The sequence below is a fragment of the Penicillium crustosum genome, assembly GCF_028827405.1.
Source record: "Penicillium crustosum strain IBT 35664 chromosome Unknown utg000002l_segment0_segment0, whole genome shotgun sequence".
Classification (NCBI taxonomy): domain Eukaryota; kingdom Fungi; phylum Ascomycota; class Eurotiomycetes; order Eurotiales; family Aspergillaceae; genus Penicillium; species Penicillium crustosum.
The window spans coordinates 9,303,091-9,324,385 of record NW_026623123.1 but is presented as its reverse complement, the minus strand read 5'-3'; the positions used below and the strand labels follow the sequence as shown (position 1 = coordinate 9,324,385).

The following is a 21,295-nucleotide window of genomic DNA, read 5'->3' as shown; positions in this document are numbered from 1 at the left end:
CTGACCAGCGAATTCAAAGATCTTGTGAACATGACCGCGACTGAGCTTCGTGCTTGGCTTGAACAAGAGCAATCGCCAACATCAGGTTGGGGTGGGCGGTTCCGGGGAGACTATTGGCCACGAAAGGTCAGCCAACAATCCGTTCCTCGGTCGCAGAATTCCACCAAGTAGAAAACAGAAATGAGCGCAAAAGAAGGCGATAGTGGTCAAAGCATTTTGCGGATCCTCGAGCACAATCCCACCGAGAACCCATCCGAGTACAGCGATCAAGAGATGGACCACATACGTCGCGTGGTATCCTACTTCAAGCGCCATTTAGCGCAAGAGGAGTGATAACAAGCACGACACGAGCAGAAGGAGTTACCGCTCGCTCAAAAACTGGGGCCATGATTAAAGATTAGGACATTCTTTGTGGTGGGTAAACTAATGTGGTAAGGTGGTAAGAATACCACGAAGCATTTAAATCAAATTGAAACCTTGAATCTCCAGGTTTGACTGGTTTGACTGTACCTCAAGCAACTGTCCTCGGCCAACTTGACCAACCAACTTGACCACTCTTTGTTTTCTGAATCCTATATGTGTTAAATGTATTGCGGAGTGCAGTGTATTAATAATGTATTTTTTTTCCTCGAAATTGTCTTTTCCGGGTCTTCAGACGTGAACGGAAAAAGTAGAAAAATAGAAAGAGTATACGAAGTATATATCAGAAGAACCCATACAGTGATAAGTATACCCGGCATTGGATTCTTCTATTCTAGGAGTCATCTAGATGATATTCATATATTGTGAGACGTACTCCGTGCTGCGTATTGTTTTCCTAGTGCAAAAAAAAAACTCCCGTGGGGTGCCAAGTATTTTGGGATATGTTTTCGGCCCATCCGACCGAGGATCGGCATCTTGCCTCTGCCAGTGACAATTCACAACGGCAAAGGAGTTCAGACGCCGACAATCCAGTCCAATACCCGACCGTCAAATAGAAATACGCTGAGGTAATATCGGCCTCATACCATAGGTGGGTAAGGTGTTCACCCCCACGACCGCCGAGTTTTCGGTTGGTCTCGGTAACAAGGGGGTGTCCGAATGGGGATCTCCATTCCGAAGCTCAAGGCCGGGTTTGTCGGTGGAGAGAAACAAGGAAACTTGGAAATTCTAATCGATTGGATGACAGGGAAAACACTAATCGATATACGGTAAGGCTTGTTCGCTAAATATCTTGGCTATTGCTACATTTCGTGGGGGATGCGGAGACGTGGGGGAGCATGGGGGAAAATGGGGGATCACGAGGGAACATGGGGAAAATGGGGAAAACGCCAAAATTCATATCGATGACGTGGGGTACGGCGTCTGGTACTATATATATGTCCTGATGGGTAAGAAAGGGGAAGGTATAGATATTTTTCTACAATGCAAGACCCCACCATGTCCAAACCAGATGTTGCTCACAATGAAGCGGCAGAGCCACAGCAGGGGGACAAAATCATGGACAATAGTGGCATTGTACGCGTCCCTTTGACCGAAGAAGACAGTAAGCGCATCTGCCGCAAGACCGACCGAACGATTCTTGTTGTGCTGGCCTGGGTCTACTTTTTGCAGATCCTCGATAAGACAGTCCTCGGATACGGTGCAACATTCGGTTTGCAGAAAGACACGGGCCTTACCGGCAACGAATATTCACTCGTCGGCTCCATCAGCCCCATTGCACAACTTGCCTGGCAGCCCTTTTCTTCATACCTGATTGTCAAGGTTCCCCACAAAATCCTGATGCCAGCACTATGCCTTGGTTGGGGAATTGCCCAGACATGTATGGCTGTGTGCCACAACTTCAACTCCTTGATGGCCGCCCGATTCTTTTTGGGTTTGTTCGAGGCCGGCTGTCTCCCTCTCTTCGGTGTTATCACAAGTCAATGGTACCGCCGTGCAGAGCAACCGATCCGGATCGCTGCGTGGTATAGCACAAACGGTCTAGCAACCATCGTCGCAGCTGCCTTATCTTATGGATTGGCACAGATAGAGTCCGATGTTCTCAAATCATGGCAAATGTAGGAAACTCCCTTCCCACCTCCCTGAAAGTGGTATATTCTTACCCGCTTTTAGCATCTTTCTTGTGGTTGGCCTCATAACTGTTGCATCTTCTCCATTCGTCTACTGGCGCTTGGACAACGATATATCCACTGCTCGTTTCCTTAATGAGGAGGAGAAAGCTCAAGGCATAGAACGCCTTCGGGCCAACCAGACCGGAACCGGGAATACGGAGTTCAAGTTCAGTCATGTCCTCGAAGCCTGCTCAGAGCCCAAAACATATCTGTGGATTGGAATGGCAATGCTCCTCAACATTGGAGCCAGCGTGACCAACATCTTCGGTCCACTGATTCTAAGCGGCCTTGGATACGATAAATACAGGACAACTCTGTTGACTATGCCATTTGGCGCATTGCAATTCATCATCATTCTGCTGGCAAGCTATCTCGCCCAAACTGCTCGTGTGAAGGGCGCTATCATCGCAGCTTTCATGCTGCCCGTGATCGCTGGCCTAGCAATTTTATATGCTGTGGCTCGGACTAAGTCTGTGCAGGGCCAGTTACTTGCTGGCTACTACCTGCTGGCATTCTTATTTGGCGGCAATCCATTGATTGTGACCTGGATCATCGGCAACACGGCAGGCACCACTAAAAAATCCGTTATCATGAGCATGTACAATGCAGCAAGCTCGGCAGGAAATATCATTGGTCCGTTGCTCTTCAACGAGAAGGACAAGCCAGCCTACCACCCAGGCCTGCGCGCATGTCTCGGAATCTTCACCACTTTGGCCGCTGTTGTGTTCATTCAGTGGGCCAATCTATGGTTCCTCAATAAACAACAAGCCCGTCGACGTGTACAAAACGGCAAGAGAGCTGAAATCGTTGACCTTTCGATGCAAAATGATTATCACAATATGCAGGACAGTCTAGAGGAGACTGGACATGCGACTGTGCAAGTTGGGGACAATGCGTTCCAGGATCTGACCGATCGGGAGAATGATGAATTTGTTTATATTTATTAAAGCTAGTCGCCATACCCATGGAAGTGTGACCGGCTAACGTCAGCACCGCCTCCTCCTTAGTAGTTAGGCCCAGATAATGACAATGACAGGAAACCATTTTTACCTTCTCCTAGCTTTCACGCTTACAATACGGGGTCTAATATATGGGATTTGACTGAGATTCTCGGAAATTGCGGTAATTGAGTAGAGACTCTCATTCTCCTCTTCTAAGGTTGCTATGGAGAGACTTTGATGTGTCATCTACAGTGTGTGGGGGCCTGTGGATTAGGACGGTGAGAGTTGATTGCCAATGGGTGTGACGATGTGGAACATGAAGAATGGGATCCGTGAGAGTTTTCCGGCTTTATCTTTTTCCTTTGCTCTTTATACTTAGTATTCTCGTTGAAATGTACCCTTATCCTTCAAAGAACTGGCTGGTAACAATGGGCGCGATATTTCAACTATCTACGTTGGTAAATCATTTATGTCTGCGGCACCAACATGCTGTCGGAGTATGACGACCGGCATACCGGAGGATTTATTAATCCTACATATTTTTGTAATTAATGCTATGTAATCATGGCTCCATATGTATACTGTACGAAGAGCCGATACAGAAATACAGAGAGTTGAATACCATTGATTGGACCCCTACATTTACAATACTCCCCAATCCGACACATGCACCCTAACTAAGTCCACCACCACAGACTTCCAAAGAAATCGAGGCCTCAGGCCATATTTGATGCCTGAGTCAGGAACACGCGACGGACATGTACCCGTGGACATTTCGATCTCTTCTGTCTCTCCTCTCCCTCTGTTCTCCCACCTTGTCTGTGCGATTTGCCCGCAGGAAGTCCTTTATTCTTACCTTATGCCTGTCTCGATCTCTGCCGCATTCCCTACGGAGGGTGGAATGTATTTTCACCTCCTGCCTAGAGAGGTTGGGATACATTTTTACCTCCTGCCTAGAACGGAATAGGGGAACAAACAATACAAATTATGCAGACCACGTCGATTTGCCACGTTTTGATCGTTCAAACTACGATATGCAGCTATGGCCGGACATTACCAGTTGAAACTTGAATTATTTTAAGGCTAGGACTCGAACCGACCATGACCCATGGCATATGGAAATGTAGCCGAGAACTGAAGCCTGGGAATGACCGGGGACACATCTGTTCTACCAGTGGAACTCCACCTAGGTATCTAGCTTAGCTCAGACTTGAACCGTGGTGCTGAACCTACCGAGTACTGACTCTGTAGGAATATGATTATTGAGACGCATCTTCTGCTTGGGGTCTTGTATAATGCCACCCTAGGAGCCATGCCATAGACCACATGCCTATGATCCCTACCCGTATGCTGGCATATCATGAGTGGTTTGATCCTCTTGATTACATCCCCAATATGCAAATGCAAAGGGCAAAGACCGTCGGACTCGGACTCGGTCTTCGGATTTCAAACTAGCCGGACTGGCAAACCTTGGAAGCCTATGTACTTGGGTCTTCTAGATTTCTGGAGTAACATGGAACAAGAGAATACAGGAAATTGCTCAGCACACATAGCAAAAAACCGGTGGATCGCACACCTTCATCGTGATTTGTCTCATTTCATATCACGAACCCGGAGGTAGGCATCGGAGTCGGAACCAGCTGAAAGAAATGGCAAGATGATGCGAGATTGGATGTCCGAACTTTGCTAATCTGACAACCAAAACGAGCCTCGGCACATTGATATGTACCGCTCCCCGTCGCTAGCAACTAGAGTGTGAATGCTGCGGAGAAAGTCTTGTCCCGATTGTCCATTATTGATACCCTATAGACCTTTCATTGCAGTACATAAAGTCCCACATTCGTCGCACCAGCCTGTTTAGAGTCAGTGAAACCTGAGCTACACAATGACAGGTAGTCTTCATACCGGAGAGCCGATTGCCATTGTGGGAAGTGCTTGCCGCTTTCCCGGTGATGCAACAACGCCCTCGAAGCTATGGGACCTTCTCAAGGCACCTCGAGATGTTCTTAACGAAATCCCAGAAAGCCGCTTCAACACCAAAGCGTTTTACCACCCTGATGGCCTTCACCATGGCACTACGAATGTTCGGCATTCCTATTTATTGTCTGACGATCATCGATTGTTTGACGCTCAATTCTTTGGAACCAAGCCAGTGGAAGCAAACTCGATTGATCCACAACAAAGGCTGTTGCTTGAGACTGTTTACGAGGGCCTGGAAACGTCTGGCATTCCCATGGAAAAGCTACAAGGGTCGAACACCGGTGTATATGTTGGCCTGATGACCAACGACTATGCCGATATGTTAGGTCGGGATGTACAGAACTTTCCGACTTATTTTGCATCGGGCACTGCTCGAAGCATTCTATCCAATCGAGTGTCCTACTTCTTCGACTGGCGCGGGCCTTCGATGACCATCGACACGGCATGTTCGTCTAGTCTGATTGCCCTGCACCAGGCCGTACAGAGCCTGCGAAGTGGTGAGACTGATGTTGCGGTGGCAGCAGGAACTAATCTTCTGCTGGGACCGGAGCAATACATCGCAGAGAGCAAGCTCAAGATGCTCTCCCCGACGGGTCGCTCGCGCATGTGGGATAAAGGCGCAGATGGATATGCACGTGGTGATGGAATTGCTGCCGTCATACTCAAACCATTAAGTGCTGCATTGGCGAATGGGGATCACATTGAGTGCATAGTTCGGGAGACAGGTGCCAATCAAGATGGTCGCACCAAAGGAATTACGATGCCCAACCCTGTGGCTCAAGCTGACCTTATTCGCACGACATACGCCCGAGCCGGACTCGATCTTTCTAAACCCACCGACCGACCACAATATTTCGAAGCCCATGGCACCGGTGCGTAATCTTAGTCTAACGGTGAGATAGCCTGCTGACCAAATCAGGAACTCCAGCAGGTGACCCAGTCGAAGCGGAGGCCATCAGCACTGCATTTTTTGGAAAATCAGCCAAATATTACCGCGATGGTAACCAGGAGGACCCCTTGTATGTCGGATCCATCAAAACAGTGATCGGCCACACCGAGGGCACGGCTGGATTGGCAGCGGTCCTCAAAGCCTCGCTGGCTTTACAACATGCCATCATCCCGCCAAACCTACTGCTTAACGAGTTAAGTTCCACGGTACTTCCCTTCTACAGCGACCTTGAAATCCTTCAAGTTGCTAAGGAATGGCCTGAACTCCCAGAAAGTACCCCCCGCCGTGCTAGTGTCAATAGCTTTGGCTTTGGTGGTGCGAATGCGCATGCAATTTTGGAAGCGTTTGATTCACGCCTGCCTGTTCGTGATCGCAACGCCGCAGATGGCAGCTCTGTAGCAGTGTCATCATTCAACTTTTCAGCCTCATCCGAAAAGTCACTTCTCACCAACATTGCAGCATACTCGGCATATTTGCGAAATCATTCTGATATCAACATCCGCAATCTGTCATGGACATTGAACTCTCGGCGTTCTACCCTGCCAGTACGGCTATCGGTGTCTGCATCAAGCCCTGGAGAGCTTGCTGCAAGGCTGGATGAAGCAGCGGTGTCCTCGGCAATAACACTCAGCACGCAAACAGGAAGTATCCGCGAACCAAAACTGCTCGGACTGTTCACCGGCCAAGGAGCACAGTGGGCAAGGATGGGAGCTGAATTGGTCGAAAACTTACCAATGGTCAGTGATTGCATCACTCGCCTTGATCGGTCTTTGCAGGAACTACCCACTGAGCATCGCCCTGTTTGGTCGATGAGGGAGGAGCTTGTTAAAGACAAGTCCTCATCTCGTATTGGCGAGGCGGCGTTTTCGCAACCTCTTTGTACCGCAATTCAGATTGCGTTGGTTCAGCTTCTCCGGGCAGCCAATCTGAAACTCACCGCTGTCGTTGGCCATTCCTCTGGGGAGATTGCGGCAGCGTATGCCGCGGGATATCTCAATGAAGAGGATGCTATTCGCATTGCCTATTACCGCGGGTGGTCTCTGCAATATGCAACGGGCCAGGCAGGGGAGAAAGGGGCAATGATGGCCGCGGGGACATCCTTCGAAGACGCAAAGGAGCTTTGCGAGATGCCGTCACTAGAGAATAGAATTTGCGTGGCGGCTAGCAACTCTTCCGCCAGCGTCACAATTTCCGGGGACGCCGATGCGATTGACGAGGCGAGGGAAACCCTTGAAGACGAGAAGAAATTTGCTCGCTTGTTGAAAGTGGACAGAGCTTATCATTCACATCACATGCTTCCCTGCGCAGGTCCTTATATCACAGCGGTCCGCAAGTGTGGTGTAGCCATTCAGCGCCCACCTAGTGGCAGTGCTACCTGGATCTCTAGTGTGTATGGTGACAGTATTGACAATGTGAGCGACAATCTCGCCGACACATACTGGATCAACAACATGGTCAAGCCCGTACTATTCTCCCAGGCCGTCACTTATGCAGTTGGCGCATCTGGCCCGTTTGACATGGCTTTGGAGATTGGTCCTCATCCAGCATTGAAAGGACCTGCAATGCAAACGATCCAAGAAGTGTCTGGCCAGGTATTGCCTTACACTGGGACCTTGAACCGTGGTAAAAATGACAGCGAGGCTTTCTCATCCACGCTGGGGGCCTTGTGGATTGCTTTGGGTGAAAGTGCCGTGGACTTCGCTGGGTTTGAAATGAAGACAATGCAAAAGCAAAGCATTCCACGGCTCATCAAGGGCCTTCCATCGTATTCGTGGGATCATGGCCGAATTTATTGGCACGAGTCTCGATCATCCACTGCAATGCGCACTGAAAGGGAACCATTCCATCCCCTATTGGGCGTCAAATGCCCCGACGGCACAGACAATGAGCTACGGTGGCGCAACTATCTCCATCCTAGGGAGGTTCCTTGGTTGGCACATCACCAGGTCCAAGGTCAAATGGTATTTCCTGCAGCTGGGTATATATCGGCAGCGGTAGAGTCTGTGGTTCAAAAATATGGCCTGGGTTCTGTGCAACTAATTGACTTCCATGATGTGGTCATCGGACAAGCATTGGTGCTTGAAGAAAATGGGGGCGTAGAAACAATTTTCAGACTTTCAATCGATCAAGTTCAGGACAATTGCGTGTCTGCGTCTTTTTCCTGTCACTCCGACGCCAATAAGGGATCATCTAACATGTCCCTTCACGCATCTGCCACTGTGCAAATTATCCTGGGGGACCCGAAGCACGATATTCTCCCACCACACGCCCAACCGCAAGGTTCTTTCTTGGATCTGGAAGGTGACCGATTCTACAACTCAGTTTTCGAGCTTGGATTTGGCTACACCGGCCCCTTCCAGGCCCTTTCCACCTTGCGCAGAAAGATGGACGAGGCATCTGGTTTGATCGCTGTCCCAGTGGATTCTGAAACCGAAACACCCTTGATCATTCACCCAGCCTCTCTTGATGGTGCCATTCAGTCCATCATGCTTGCTTATTCCTTCCCAGGCGATGGACGTCTACGCACCCTTTACCTTCCCACTCGAATCGACAGGCTTCGAATCAACCCGACAGCCTGCGCAGTTCTTGGTGCCCCCGGCGTAGATCTGCACTTCTATTCTGCAGTCACAGAGGCCCGGTTCGCCGAGCTCTCTGGTGATGTTGATATATTTTCTGCAGACGGGAGACATACTTTGGTTCAACTTGAAGGACTTCATACAACACCATTGAGTCCGTTGACATCCACAAACGATGTTCCCTTTTTCACAGAAGTCATCTGGGATGTGGATAGGCCCACCGGGCCGCAATCAAAGAAAGCCGAAGACATGTCTCCCCAAGACCGCTCCCTTGCCCTGGATCTCGAACGCATCGCCCATTTCCACTTCAAAAAGCTCAAAAACTCGCCTGAGTACTCCGGCCGCACAAATATTACTTGGAACCATACGCATCTTCTCTTATATGCAGAGCATTGTACAACGTCCGTTGCGAACGGGAAACACAAATTCGCAAAGCCGGAATGGGCAAATGACACCATGGAGGATCTTGCTCCAATTTTAGATCGGTGAGAACTTGAACTCTTTTGTTGATTTGGCAAACCGAAATTGAGCCACACTGACTGATCTACGTAGTCATTCTGATAGTATCGACATCAAACTGTTGTCTGCAGTGGGCGAAAACCTTTCTGCTATTATTCGGGGAGATATGAATTTGGTTGAAATCCTGATGCATGACAATATGTTAGCGGAATTCTACGCCAAAACATTCGGAATAGACGCATACTTGGATGCTGTTGCTCAGGCGGCTCGCCAGATCGGCCATAGATACCCCCATGTCAACGTTTTGGAGATTGGTCAGTCCACGCACGTTGTTGCAACTGTGTCCGATACTTATTTATTATAGGGGCCGGCGCCGGCGCTACTTCTGATCGAGTCATGCGTGCAATGGGGTCCTCGTTTGCTTCGTATACATACACTGATATTTTAGACTCGCAGTTCGATGACGCCCGTGAAAGATTTTCAGATTATCAATCCAGAATGGCATTCAAGGTTTTGGACATCGAGAAGGACATCGGAGAACAAGGCTATGAAGAGGGTTGCTTTGATCTTGTGATTGCTCCTCTAGCTCTGTACGCTACTAGGAAGCTTGAAGTGACGCTGACAAATGTCCGTCGGCTACTCAAGCCTGGTGGCTATCTGGTCATGCTAGAACTCACTAACTCCGATGTGATGCGCTTCGGTCTCATCCTTGGTGGCCTACCAGGCTGGTGGTACGGCCACGAGGAGGGAAGAACATTATCGCCTTGTGTATCGGAGGAGGACTGGGAAGAACTGATACAAAAGGTTGGATTTTCTGGTTTCGAAACCCTGGTTTCGTCTTCCAAAACCTTGCCTGTGCCATTTTCCGTCATGGTTACCCAAGCCGTCGATCACCGTGTGAATTTCCTTCGTGACCCCTTGGCCGCTAATCATGGTCCATTGGGTGTGGGCTCATTGACAATCATCGGAGGGAAAACATCCTTGACTGCTGATATGGTTGCCGATATCACCACTGCGGTCCGTCCCCACTATAGCAACATATACACAGCTAGTTCTTTGGGCGACCTTGCCTCAGCAAACCTGCCGGTAATGGGATCAGTGATCAGTTTGATTGAATTGGATGGGCCAGTTCTGAAACACATGTCCCCCGAGAATTTGAAGTCATTCCAAGAGCTCTTCAAACAAAGCAAGAATGTTCTATGGCTGGGACACGGTGCCCATGGGGAGAACCCCTATGGCAATATGTTTGCAGGCGTTCAACGCACATTGGCCATGGAGATGACTCACCTCCATATCCATTTCCTCAACCTCCATTCACTGCATGATGCGGATGCCAATATAATTGCAACGAAGCTCCTTCATTTGGAAGCTGCCGAAATTTGGGACCAAGCCGGACTGCTCGATGGCATATTGTGGTCTAACGAGAGAGAACTGGTGCTACAGAATGGGCACCTCAAAATTCCTCGATTCCGCCTCAATTCTGGCCGAAATGATCGATACAACTCTTCAAGGCGTCTGATCATTAGCGAGGTTGAACGTGCCGGGTCCGTGGTCACCATCCAACCTACTGAAATTGGATATCAAATTGAAGAAAAGGACACTCGAATCCCGTCATCTTTCCCGGACGATGTGAGTATCGATGTGACTCACTCTTTGCTACGAGCGGTCCGTATCACCCCATCAGATAATTATTTCTTGGTGGTTGGGAAGAATGGAAGGAATGGTGAGCGGGTGATCGCCCTATCGCATACTCTGGACTCTCAAGTTTGTGTGCCGCATGGCTTGGTGGTGCGATGTGGAGATTCCGAAGAGCTAGGAATTCGGTCGATGCTCACCCTCTATTTTCATTTCCTTGCTTTCTCTATGCTGCAACAGCTTCAGTCGGGAATGACGCTGGCTGTGTTAGACTCTGACGTCTCCTTCGCCCCCGTCCTTGCGAAATACGCAAACGAAAAGGGCATTCAACTTGCACTTTTGACAACAAAGAAAGGACACTGCTCGTGGCCATGGATCCGAATCCACCCAAACTCCACCCGGCGTGAAATACTGAGCAAGTTACCTGTCAATGTTTTACGGCTTGTCAATATGGGCGGCAGCTCTGATGTGGCAGCTCTTCTGAGGGCATGCTTGCCGACAGAGTGTCATTTCGAGAGTGAGAACACTTTAACTGCAAACTGCTCCCACTCTCAATACAACTCAGATAGAGGCAAACTGGCTATGCAGCTCCAGAATTCCTGGACGAGAGCACAATACGACTTGATGCCAGTAAATATGCACAAGTTTGTTCCTTTACGACTCGAGGACCTGATCCGTGCCCAATCCCCGCTTATGCAGCAGTTGTTGGTTGCATGGGGTGAATCCCAGCTTGTTGTCCAGGTTCGCCCTGCTACCAAGAAAGTCAAATTTTCAAAAGACAAAACCTACTGGCTAGTTGGACTGACAGGTGGGCTCGGCTTGTCGCTTTGTCAGTGGATGATCGGACAGGGGGCACGATACATCGCGCTATCAAGCCGTAATCCAAGTATTGATGACCAATGGCTGCAGAGAATGGCTGCCAGTGGCTGCACGGTTCGAGTCTTTTCCAAGTAAGCTCTTCAGATTTTCTTCGGTTGTTTAAGCTAACACATCCAGTGACATAACAAATCGGGAATCCGTTCAAGCAACCCATCGAAACATCAGCGAAACGATGCCCCCTATTGCTGGTGTTGCACAAGGTGCTATGGTGCTCCAGGACACGATGTTCATTGATTTAGATCTGCCTCGCCTTGAGAAGGTCCTCCGTCCCAAAGTTGAAGGTAGTATACTACTGGACGAATTGTTCCCAGAGGACACGTTAGAATTCATGGTTTTCTTTTCATCAATGGCTGCGATGACAGGAAACCCCGGCCAGGTTGCCTATAATGCCGCTAATATGTTTATGGCGAGCCTGGCAGCCCAGCGCCGAAACCGTGGCTTAGCAGCGCATGCGATTAACATCGGCGCCATTGTAGGTAACGGCTATGTGACGCGAGAGCTTAATATGGGTCAGCAATCATATCTATACCGAGTCGGTCATTCATGGATGTCTGAGCAAGACTTCCATGAGGTGTTTGCCGAAGGTGTCCTGTCCTGCTTAGACCGCGTAGGAAGCGCTGAGCTATGCTGTGGACTCAGAATTGACGATGATGAGTCAAAGAGTTGGGTTTCTAACCCAATGTTCCAACACCTGGTCTACAAGTCTAGCAATCTTGTCGTGACAGACAAAAAGGGGAAATCTGGCGTGTTGATAAAAACACGCTTGTTCGAGGCAACTTCAAATCAGGAAGTCATCGAAATCTTGCAAGGTACGTTCATCAGGAAGTCCAATACACAGTTGAACTAAATGGTATTCTTTAGATGGCTTCGTATTGAAGCTCCAGTCGGCTCTTCAGGCTGATCCCAACAAGCCTATGCTGGACATGAGTCCGGATGAGCTTGGTGTGGATTCGTTAGTCGCCGTTGACCTTCGGTCATGGTTCCTTAAGGAGTTGGGCGTCGATATGCCGGTGTTGAAAATCTTTAACGCGGCGTCGATCCGTGAGCTTTTGGCCACTGCTGCTGAAGTTCTACCAGAGTCCTTGATTCCTAGTTTGATTCCTGGTGATCAGGCTATGAAACCACCAGCGCATCAACACAATCCCTCGGTGGGTGCAACAGCTGCTGCCCCCGCAAGTCTACCCGTCGATATAATAGTTCCAGAGAGTAGAGCCAGCTCTGTGGAATTGAAGTTTGCACTCCCGGATGCAACACACGCGTATAGTGGTAGCTCCGCGACATCTTTAATCACTGGAGACTCGAATTCTGAGAATAATGACGACACTTCATCATCCCTTTTTACTGACGACAGCGAAATGGGCCCCGCAAAACGTGAAATCCAAAGAACAGTGCCAATGTCCTACGGGCAGTCGCGCTTCTGGTTTCTAGAGCATCTGGTCGATGACAAGACCGCATTCAACATTACACCGTCGTTTGAATTGTCTGGCCGCTTAAAAATTGAAAATTTTGGGAATGCTGTACAAGCCGCGGCACAACATCACGAAGCTTTGCGTACTTTCTTCTTCACTGACGATGAGCGAAATCATATGCAAGGCATTTGGAAGAAATCTACCTTGCAGTTGGAGCACATTGCAATCTCGGACGAGACAGAAGTCGAAGAGGCCACAAAGCAGATGGAGGCACATGTGTTCAAAATTTCTGATGGCGAGATCATGCGTGTTCAGCTGCTTTCACTCAACCCAGAAAAGCACTGGATAATCTTCGGCTTCCATCACATCAACATGGATGGCATTAGCTTCGAAGTATTTTGGTCGGACTTGGAAAAGGCGTATCAAGGACAACCCCTTTCCGAAGATGGACTTCAATATCCAGACTTTACTATGCGGCAGCTTCGCGAATACGAAGAGGGCGCCTGGGGTAAGGACCTCACTTACTGGCGAGCACAATATACCGAGATTCCACCCGCAATTCCCCTTCTTCCATTTGCCCTGCAGCCTATGCGGCCCAAGGTTGCTCAATTCGGGTCTCATACTGCCCAGGTTCGTCTCGATGCCGGTTTGTCGGATTCAATTGACCGGTGTTGCCGGATGTTTAAATCAACGCCCTTCCATTTCCACTTGGCAGTCTGGAAGACCCTTCTTCTGCGGTTCTTTGATATGAAGGATGTTTGCATCGGCCTCGGAGATGGGAACCGTACGGATGCCGACATCCTGCGGAGCATGGGACTTTTCTTGAACCTTCTTCCTGTGAGGTTCTCTCAGCAGCCGGGTCAATCCTTTGGAGAATGTCTCAAGGAGGTCCGTAACATCACTCAGGGTGCATTTTCCCACTCACGTGTGCCATTCGATGTGATCTTGACAGAACTCAACGTCCCGCGATCCGCATCACACAATCCCCTATGCCAGACCCTCTTCAACTATCGACCCAAAGTCGAGCAATCACGAAGCTTCTGCGGTTGCTTGGCCGATGGCGCACTTCTAGGCGGCGGCGAAACATCTTTTGACCTCGGTCTGGATGTTGGGAACGTTGGTGCTGGGGAGACGCTAATTCATCTATCAGCCCAGAAGAGCTTATATGGAATGGAACATGCCGAAATTCTTCTCAGCTCCTATTTCAATCTTCTACGGTCATTTCTTCAAAATCCAGCCACTCGGGTTACGTGGCCAGAGTTACATTCCAAAGAAGACCTCCAGGAGGCAGTGACTGCGGGCCGAGGCAAGTCAATTAATTATCCCTTGTAGGTATTTTGCTAAATATGTTATACAGGGCCGGAGCTCCGAGACGAGTATGCTGTGACTATCGTCCACCGCCTAGATGAAGTTGCCTTGCGCTATCCGGACCATGTCGCATTGAAACCCCATGATGGGAGCCCCTTGACTTATGCTGAAATCCAGCGTCGCATCGATGTTATCGCAAACGAGCTCTTACGCAATGGAGTTGGCACAGGCACCCGTGTTGGGGTTTTCCAGTCACCGAGTGTAGACTGGATATGTTCTCTCATAGCCATCTTGCGTGTCGGCGGTGCCTACATTCCGTTGGACAAAAAGGCGGGGATGAGCAGACTCGCGATGGTCATGAAAGAAACACAAGCACCGGTGGTATTGGTTGATACACACTCTATTCCCGATTATGCGCTTTTGCAGACCACGGCGAAACCCATCGACGTATGTGACCTAAACGACTCTACTGCACGTGTCGTCCGAAATATGGCTATCTCAAGCCAGACAGCAGTGATCATGTATACCAGTGGATCAACTGGTGTCCCAAAGGGAATCATGATTGCCCATTCAGCATATGTCCACCACGTTCAGTCATGCAGTGAGGTCTGGAAACTTAAGCAGGGAAGCGAGATCATCCTGCATCAATCATCTTATGCATGGGATGCGTCTTTGTGGCAGATCATGGTCTCCCTATGCTCGGGTGCGACCCTTGTGATTGCATCTGATCTCACAAGAGGCGATCCCGTCGCTATCACACGACTTATCGCATCGGAGAATGTGACATGCACCCTTGCGACGCCCACGGAATATCTCGCTTGGGTGCGTCATGGTCGCTCTCACCTCAGTAACTCTCGCTTGTCGACTGCGGTATGCGGTGGTGAATTCATGTCAAGTGGCTTGATTCAAGAGATTAAGAATCTCCATCGGCCAGATCTCAAACTGATAAATGCTTATGGGCCGGCAGAGATCAGTGTTGCATGCTCGGGCAGTGAGGTCCCTTACAACCTGCTGGATTCGATATCATTATCGCCTGGCCCAGCACTGTATACCCTACCAAACTATTCTGTTTACATTGTTGACGAAGCTTTGAAACCTGTTCCCATCGGAGTTCCTGGTGAAGTTGTTGTTGGTGGTGCAGGAGTTTCCCAGGGCTATCTTGACGGCTCCAAAACAGCTGAACACTTTTTGAATGATCGGTATGCGAGCAAGTTTTTCCAGGAGAAGAGCTGGACAACAATCCACCGCACTGGAGATCGCGGAAAACTCAACCGCGATGGTGGTCTTATTCTACTTGGTCGCATGGACGGAGATAACCAAATCAAATTGAGGGGAATTCGGATCAATATTGAAGAAATCGAGACCGCGATCGTCAGTTCTTCTGCTGGAGCTATCACGCAAGCTGTTGTATCTGTTCGTTCAGAAGCAACTAAATCCGCGGGTGATCAATTTCTAGTTGCTTTTGCTACAATGGCTCCTACGCACGATTCTGAAAATGCGCTTCAATTTCTCACGCGCCTTTCCCAGGAGCTTCCTTTGCCACATCATATGCGACCTGCTGCTATCATTCCTGTTGAGAATATTCCCCAAAATACCTCGGGAAAGACTGATCGCGCCGCAGTCAGTGCACTTCCCATCCCGTTAATTTCATCCAAGCTACCGGACGATAGCACTCTCACGGCATTTGAACAGTCATTGCGTCAACTCTGGCAACAGGCACTTCCACGGGAACTTAGTAGCTTTCACTCAATTGATTCCCTATCCGACTTTTTCCACGTTGGTGGAAGTTCGCTCGCTCTAGTGAACCTGCAAGCTCTGATCAAGGAGAACCTCGGTGCATCTATGGCATTGTATCAACTTTTTGAAGCGAGCACTCTACGCGGAATGGCGGCTAAAATTCAAGACATATCTTGTCCCGCAATCGAGCCAGATGTGAATTGGGATACAGAAGTTGAAATCGCATCCGACCTGACTTCATCTCTGAATTACAGTGATACTCACATTATCCCCTCGGGGGTCAAGAGTGTTGTGCTTACCGGGGCAACTGGTTTCCTTGGCAAGGAAATACTCCGGAGACTCATACAAGATGAAAAGGTCTCATCCGTTCATTGTCTTGCTGTCAGAAAACGATCCTTGGATTTACCTGAACTATTTGCTCATCCGAAAGTTCATTTGCATTTTGGTGATCTAGGGGCTCCTCAACTAGGGCTCTCGGAATCTGACACCAGATCGATATTCTGCTGTGCAGACATTGTTATTCACAATGGCGCGGATGTATCGTTCATGAAAACATATCGGACCCTTAAGCTGATCAATGTGGCATCGACAAAGGAACTCGTGAAACTTGCATTGCCCCGGCGTATTCCATTCCATTTCGTCTCGTCGGCTGGGGTTGCGCGCCTTGCCGCCCAAGAAAATTTCGGGGAAACGTCTGTCTCGTCGTATCCTCCTCCGTCTCGACCAACAGATGGGTACATCGCTGCCAAGTGGGTGAGTGAAGTCTATCTAGAGCGCATCAACCGCCAATTTGGTCTCCCCGTATGGATCCACCGTCCATCGAGCATCACCGGTACTGATGCACCAGAACTCGATCTCATGGGTAATGTCATGCGGTTTACCAAAACAACCCACAAAGTGCCAGACTCGAGCTCATGGTCAGGGGTCTTCGATCTCATTTCTGTGCAGTCAGCCGCAAGCCAACTACTCGAAGCAGTTCACCAATCTAGCGTCACTGAACTAGCTATTGGGTCTATGACCTATCTTTATGAATCTGGCGAGACGAAGATAGGGCGCGATGAGATTATGCCCTTGATGGAATCGGGCTCGGGCCAACAATTTCAGATCGTTTCCCTCGACGAGTGGGTGAATGCTGCCGAACAAGCAGGAATGAGTGTGTTGTTGGGAGAGTACTTGCGCAGGGCCTCTGATGGTCAAGTCCTGCTCCCCAGGTTGATTAAAGCCGGATTTTCTGAGGATGAATGAGGATGTATGGCAATAGAAAGTTAGAGCGACAATTAGTTACCATCGACCGAAATAATTATTTTTTCTCGTTATCCAAAGTCTTACGCAACTTCTGCTTTTTTCCTCTTGTGGAGATATATGTATGTCCTCAGTCGAATACACTTGCTAGCTCTACAGGGTCATATCCCAATGTTCTCCGGCTGTTATTTGAGCGGAATACCTTATTCAGATGGTATCTGCGACTCAAATTTCAGGGCAAGAGCTACTTTTTCTCATGACTTTCTATATAGACCTATCTCCTCTCTGGAATAGGTGGAAATGCACGCTTGATTGATGTTCACATATAAACGTTAATACCCGTAGATGGAAGTTAACTAGGCACAATACTGTATACTGGTAGGTCAACACCAGGAGCAAAGAGTAGTCTCAAGCTCTTTTCTTTTCTCTTTTTGTCTACATCCGACGATCCAGAGCCGAATATGCAGTCAGCGTCAGACATTTGAATGAATGATATTTCGATTTGATCCACCGACGAAGCCCAAGAGCGATTGCTCTCCTGGTCTTTGATAATGCATACCCTTTTGAATTGGGCCAACTTGTTGTATTGTCTTGTAATTTCAATGACGAGGTCAGATTCATGGTACATTTCAGTGGTATGTACTTCCGCATTTTCGGGAGGTTGGGGGGGGTTCTTTTTTCCAAAGTTCAAGAGACAACCTTTTTCTTTCACGCCACTGTACCTACGTAACTTGTTTATTCAATATATCAATGTAAGAGAATGGCCTAGGTATATTTGAGAGAGCCCTGACAGCAAAATCCTCCCGCTTTGGTTTTTACCTCTATCTCTATGGACTGTATTGTAATAGTACTACACTATATTGCATACATGAAGTGTGAGATGTTCTGAAAGTGTAATTGTATGAAGAGGTAACTTTTAAAGATATCTAATCTCTTCGTCCCTGAAACATGAACGTACATCTGTTGGCTTCATTTCCACCTGCAGATAACCTCGCACGTACATTATAATAGAAAAGGATAGAATCATAAAATCGTCCGAATCCATCGGTTGACAATGACTGAATGCAGGCTGAATTGAACTGCATCCCTGCAATACAACACAAGGCACATTGTATGTAGAGAGAGGCGTAAGCAGTGTCATCTTGCATCAGGGGGTGTTGCCATTCTTGGCTAGCGTTGAAATGACCCTAATTATTATCACGTTAACTGCTGAGAACAAACAAAAATTCCCAATCAATAATCAACTCTACATTCTCGTGGAGACTGTGATGCCCAGGGATTGTTCCCGGTCATGTCTAGAAAGGCAGGATTTATTACTTGGACAAGAATTGCCAATTTTAAACCCAGCATTGCATGCCCAGAAACCGTCCAGAAACCGCCCAGTTTGCGCTACTTTCTTTCTTTTTTTTTTTTTGGCGGCTTTTTCTTTTCATTCTTACTGTCTTGTTCTGTGTCGTACAGTGAGACGAATTGAATTTTATATAAATGAGTCTCCCAAATTCAGAAGCGGTTAAATTTTTACCACTTTCTTTTTACAGTCACAATATGGCAGCCCGGGATGAACTACCCTCAAATCAGACCGGCATCATTCAACATGAAGGCGGTATTCTTCAAATCACTCATGGTCTGCCTATCCCAGAACTCGAGCCCCATCAAATGTTGGTGAAGACTGCTGCGGTGGCTCTTAACCCCTGTGATTATAAAATGCCATTGAGGTTCCCAACTCCAGGTCTCCGAGACGGGTGTGACTTTTCAGGCACAGTGGTTGCGCTAGGAAGCGAGGTTGCTGCACAGGGACGATTCCGTCTCGGGGATCAGGCTTTTGGTGCTGTTCAAGGCTCAAACATGTCGGATCCAATGTCTGGAGCCTATTGTGACTATATTCGAACCGAGCCGGATCTTATTTTCCATGTTCCTAAAGGGATGGATCTTCTCAATGCACCCTCCCTTTCAGGGACCGCAATTGCGACTCTTGGGGTTGCTCTTTTTTGGTCGCTTCGATTGCCCGGAGAATTGCACACACCAACATCCAAGCCCGAGGACGTTCTGGTATACGGTGGAAGTAGCACTATAGGGCTACTTGCAATCCAGATGGTGAAGCTGTAAGAGTTCTATTTCGTTCTTATGGCTTTCGGTATATTCAAGTCACTAATCCATCTTACTTTCATCTTACTTAGCTGCGGCCACCGGGTAATCACCACATGCTCTCCTCACAACCGCGACTTGGTGAAATCATACGGGGCTGATCTTGTCTTTGATTACAACTCTCCAAAATGCGCTGAAGATATTCGAGCGGCCACAAAAAACACTTTGCGCTACGCCCTTGATCCCTTTGCGGAAGCCAAGACTCTGCGGATGTGCTATGCAGCCATTGGCCGTACTGGAGGAAGGTACTGTGCACTTGAGCAATACCAAGAAAGTCTTTGTTCACGAAAGACAATCAAGCACGAACTAGTCATGGGGGGTGCCATCTCTGGACGAGGTGTTGAGCTCCCAGACCCATACGGCATTCCACCACGACCCGAGATTGGGGTCTGGGCTCGGTCATGGTATGCAGAACTCCAAAAACTGATCAACAATGGGGATCTTAAAGCGTGTCCATTTCAAACCATCTCGGGCAAATTTGAAGGGATTTTGGAGGGGCTGAATATGCTACGAAATGGAAAGGTTTCCGGGAAGAAGCTCGTCGTCCCTATGACCACAAGATGAGAGTTTTCATTTGAGTTGATGGCCTGAAAGAAGCATAGCCAAATGCTAGAATATTTGTGGAAATTAAATAGGCTTTGATCAATGATTGGAATCCCATATCGCTTTGTACACCCGACACTCAGCTCTTCACTATTCCTAATAGTTTATGGTTATTACCAAGTGAATAGACTTCAAACATAGAGACCTCGCTATAATATCTGTAAATTCCGGTCAAAAAGTGCAATGCTATTAGAACTGGAGATCACCTAACTAAGTAAGAAAATAGTAACATGACCTTTTGTTGAGACTGCTGTCTATAGTGGTGTTATGCGGCGCATTCAAAATTCCAATTTGTGTTGAACATACGGAATGATCAAGATCAAGATAGGTAATATGTAGGTATCATCTAATTTGGACCATCGTAAACCATCTTGGCAATGATCTTCTTCTCCTCCTTTGTCGTGCTAATGTTTCGCGTCAAATATCTCTTTCCGTCGAGCTCTTCAAATCCCCAAATCACTTCCGCTTCCCATCCCTTTGACGCATTCTGGGCTAATTCCTGAATGACCTTGTCACTCAAGCTAGCCACCTCCAGAATCTGACGGATGGATTCTTCCAGTATAGCGGATATGTTCACAAATTGGAGCTGCATCTGGATATCTCCGAAGATAGGCAGTGAAACGTCCTGCGGGCTTCCATCGACTGAATAACTCCCTTCGCTATCGAACCCCCTGGATTGACAGTTTGTGTCATACGGAGAGTTGTGACTGGTTTCACATCCGCGGCCATATCAGAACCTTCACTAGAGTCTGCCTCCATCCATGGGCCATTTTTAGCGGACGGAGAAGTGGTCTGGCTGATTTGCAATGAAAGCCGGGCGTGTCGCAAGACCTTTCTGACAACCCAAGGTACACCTTGCTATTATTTCTCAGTAAATCAGAACCAATACATTGATTCACCTTAGCTCTTACCAAGACGAAAACATCATCTGGATCGGTTGACAGCTTTCGGTTCTAATCATCATATTAGCCCATGCGTTAGGTAAGTAGTCAACTAGTGAAAACATACCAATACCCAGGTTCCAGTAAGATCAGGAACGTCCTTGAAATCAGGTACAGCCATCCTGGGGGTTGGAGATTCGGCAAATGGTTGGAGAGACGTCTGTTCTTCTGTTTGAAACCTATATCTCTGTGATAATGAGGCGATCGTTCCTTTTTAACGGTAGAGTTCAGTCTCCTTTACTCCGTACTCCAGGGAACCCTATATGGATTCTAAATCAGGATCGGACTCGGACTCGGTGTCCGACCATGCAGGGGATATCTAGGGCAGCAATTCATCCATGCGCAGGCCACTGCAATGGCTGCGGCATCCCATCAATACCATAGTATGGTGTTGCATT

The 21,295-nt window shown here is 48.3% G+C and overlaps 4 protein-coding genes across 4 annotated transcripts; 3 read left to right on the top strand and 1 right to left on the bottom strand.

The window, feature by feature from the left end:
• Window positions 1-1,404: 1,404 nt before the first annotated feature.
• On the top strand, window positions 1,405-3,040 carry N7487_007058 (putative MFS transporter; the record flags this gene model as incomplete). The annotated part of the gene is made up of 2 exons (XM_056874805.1): window positions 1,405-2,039; window positions 2,095-3,040. The coding sequence occupies 2 exons, from the start codon at window positions 1,405-1,407 to the stop codon at window positions 3,038-3,040; spliced, it is 1,581 nt and encodes a 526-aa protein (XP_056732525.1).
• A 1,879-nt stretch (window positions 3,041-4,919) lies between these two features.
• N7487_007057 (Acyl transferase/acyl hydrolase/lysophospholipase) lies at window positions 4,920-17,211 on the top strand (the record flags this gene model as incomplete). The annotated part of the gene is made up of 7 exons (XM_056874804.1): window positions 4,920-5,886; window positions 5,934-9,024; window positions 9,092-9,312; window positions 9,363-11,583; window positions 11,630-12,321; window positions 12,374-14,227; window positions 14,279-17,211. 7 exons carry the CDS (start codon window positions 4,920-4,922, stop codon window positions 17,209-17,211), a joined length of 11,979 nt encoding a protein of 3,992 aa, XP_056732524.1.
• A 1,542-nt stretch (window positions 17,212-18,753) lies between these two features.
• On the top strand, window positions 18,754-19,917 carry N7487_007056 (zinc-binding alcohol dehydrogenase family protein; the record flags this gene model as incomplete). The annotated part of the gene is made up of 2 exons (XM_056874803.1): window positions 18,754-19,310; window positions 19,386-19,917. The coding sequence occupies 2 exons, from the start codon at window positions 18,754-18,756 to the stop codon at window positions 19,915-19,917; spliced, it is 1,089 nt and encodes a 362-aa protein (XP_056732523.1).
• Window positions 19,918-20,302: 385 nt separating this feature from the next.
• Window positions 20,303-21,018, bottom strand: N7487_007055 (uncharacterized protein; the record flags this gene model as incomplete). Its single annotated transcript, XM_056874802.1, has 4 exons — window positions 20,303-20,598; window positions 20,652-20,814; window positions 20,868-20,909; window positions 20,965-21,018. 4 exons carry the CDS (start codon window positions 21,016-21,018, stop codon window positions 20,303-20,305), a joined length of 555 nt encoding a protein of 184 aa, XP_056732522.1.
• Window positions 21,019-21,295: the final 277 nt, after the last annotated feature.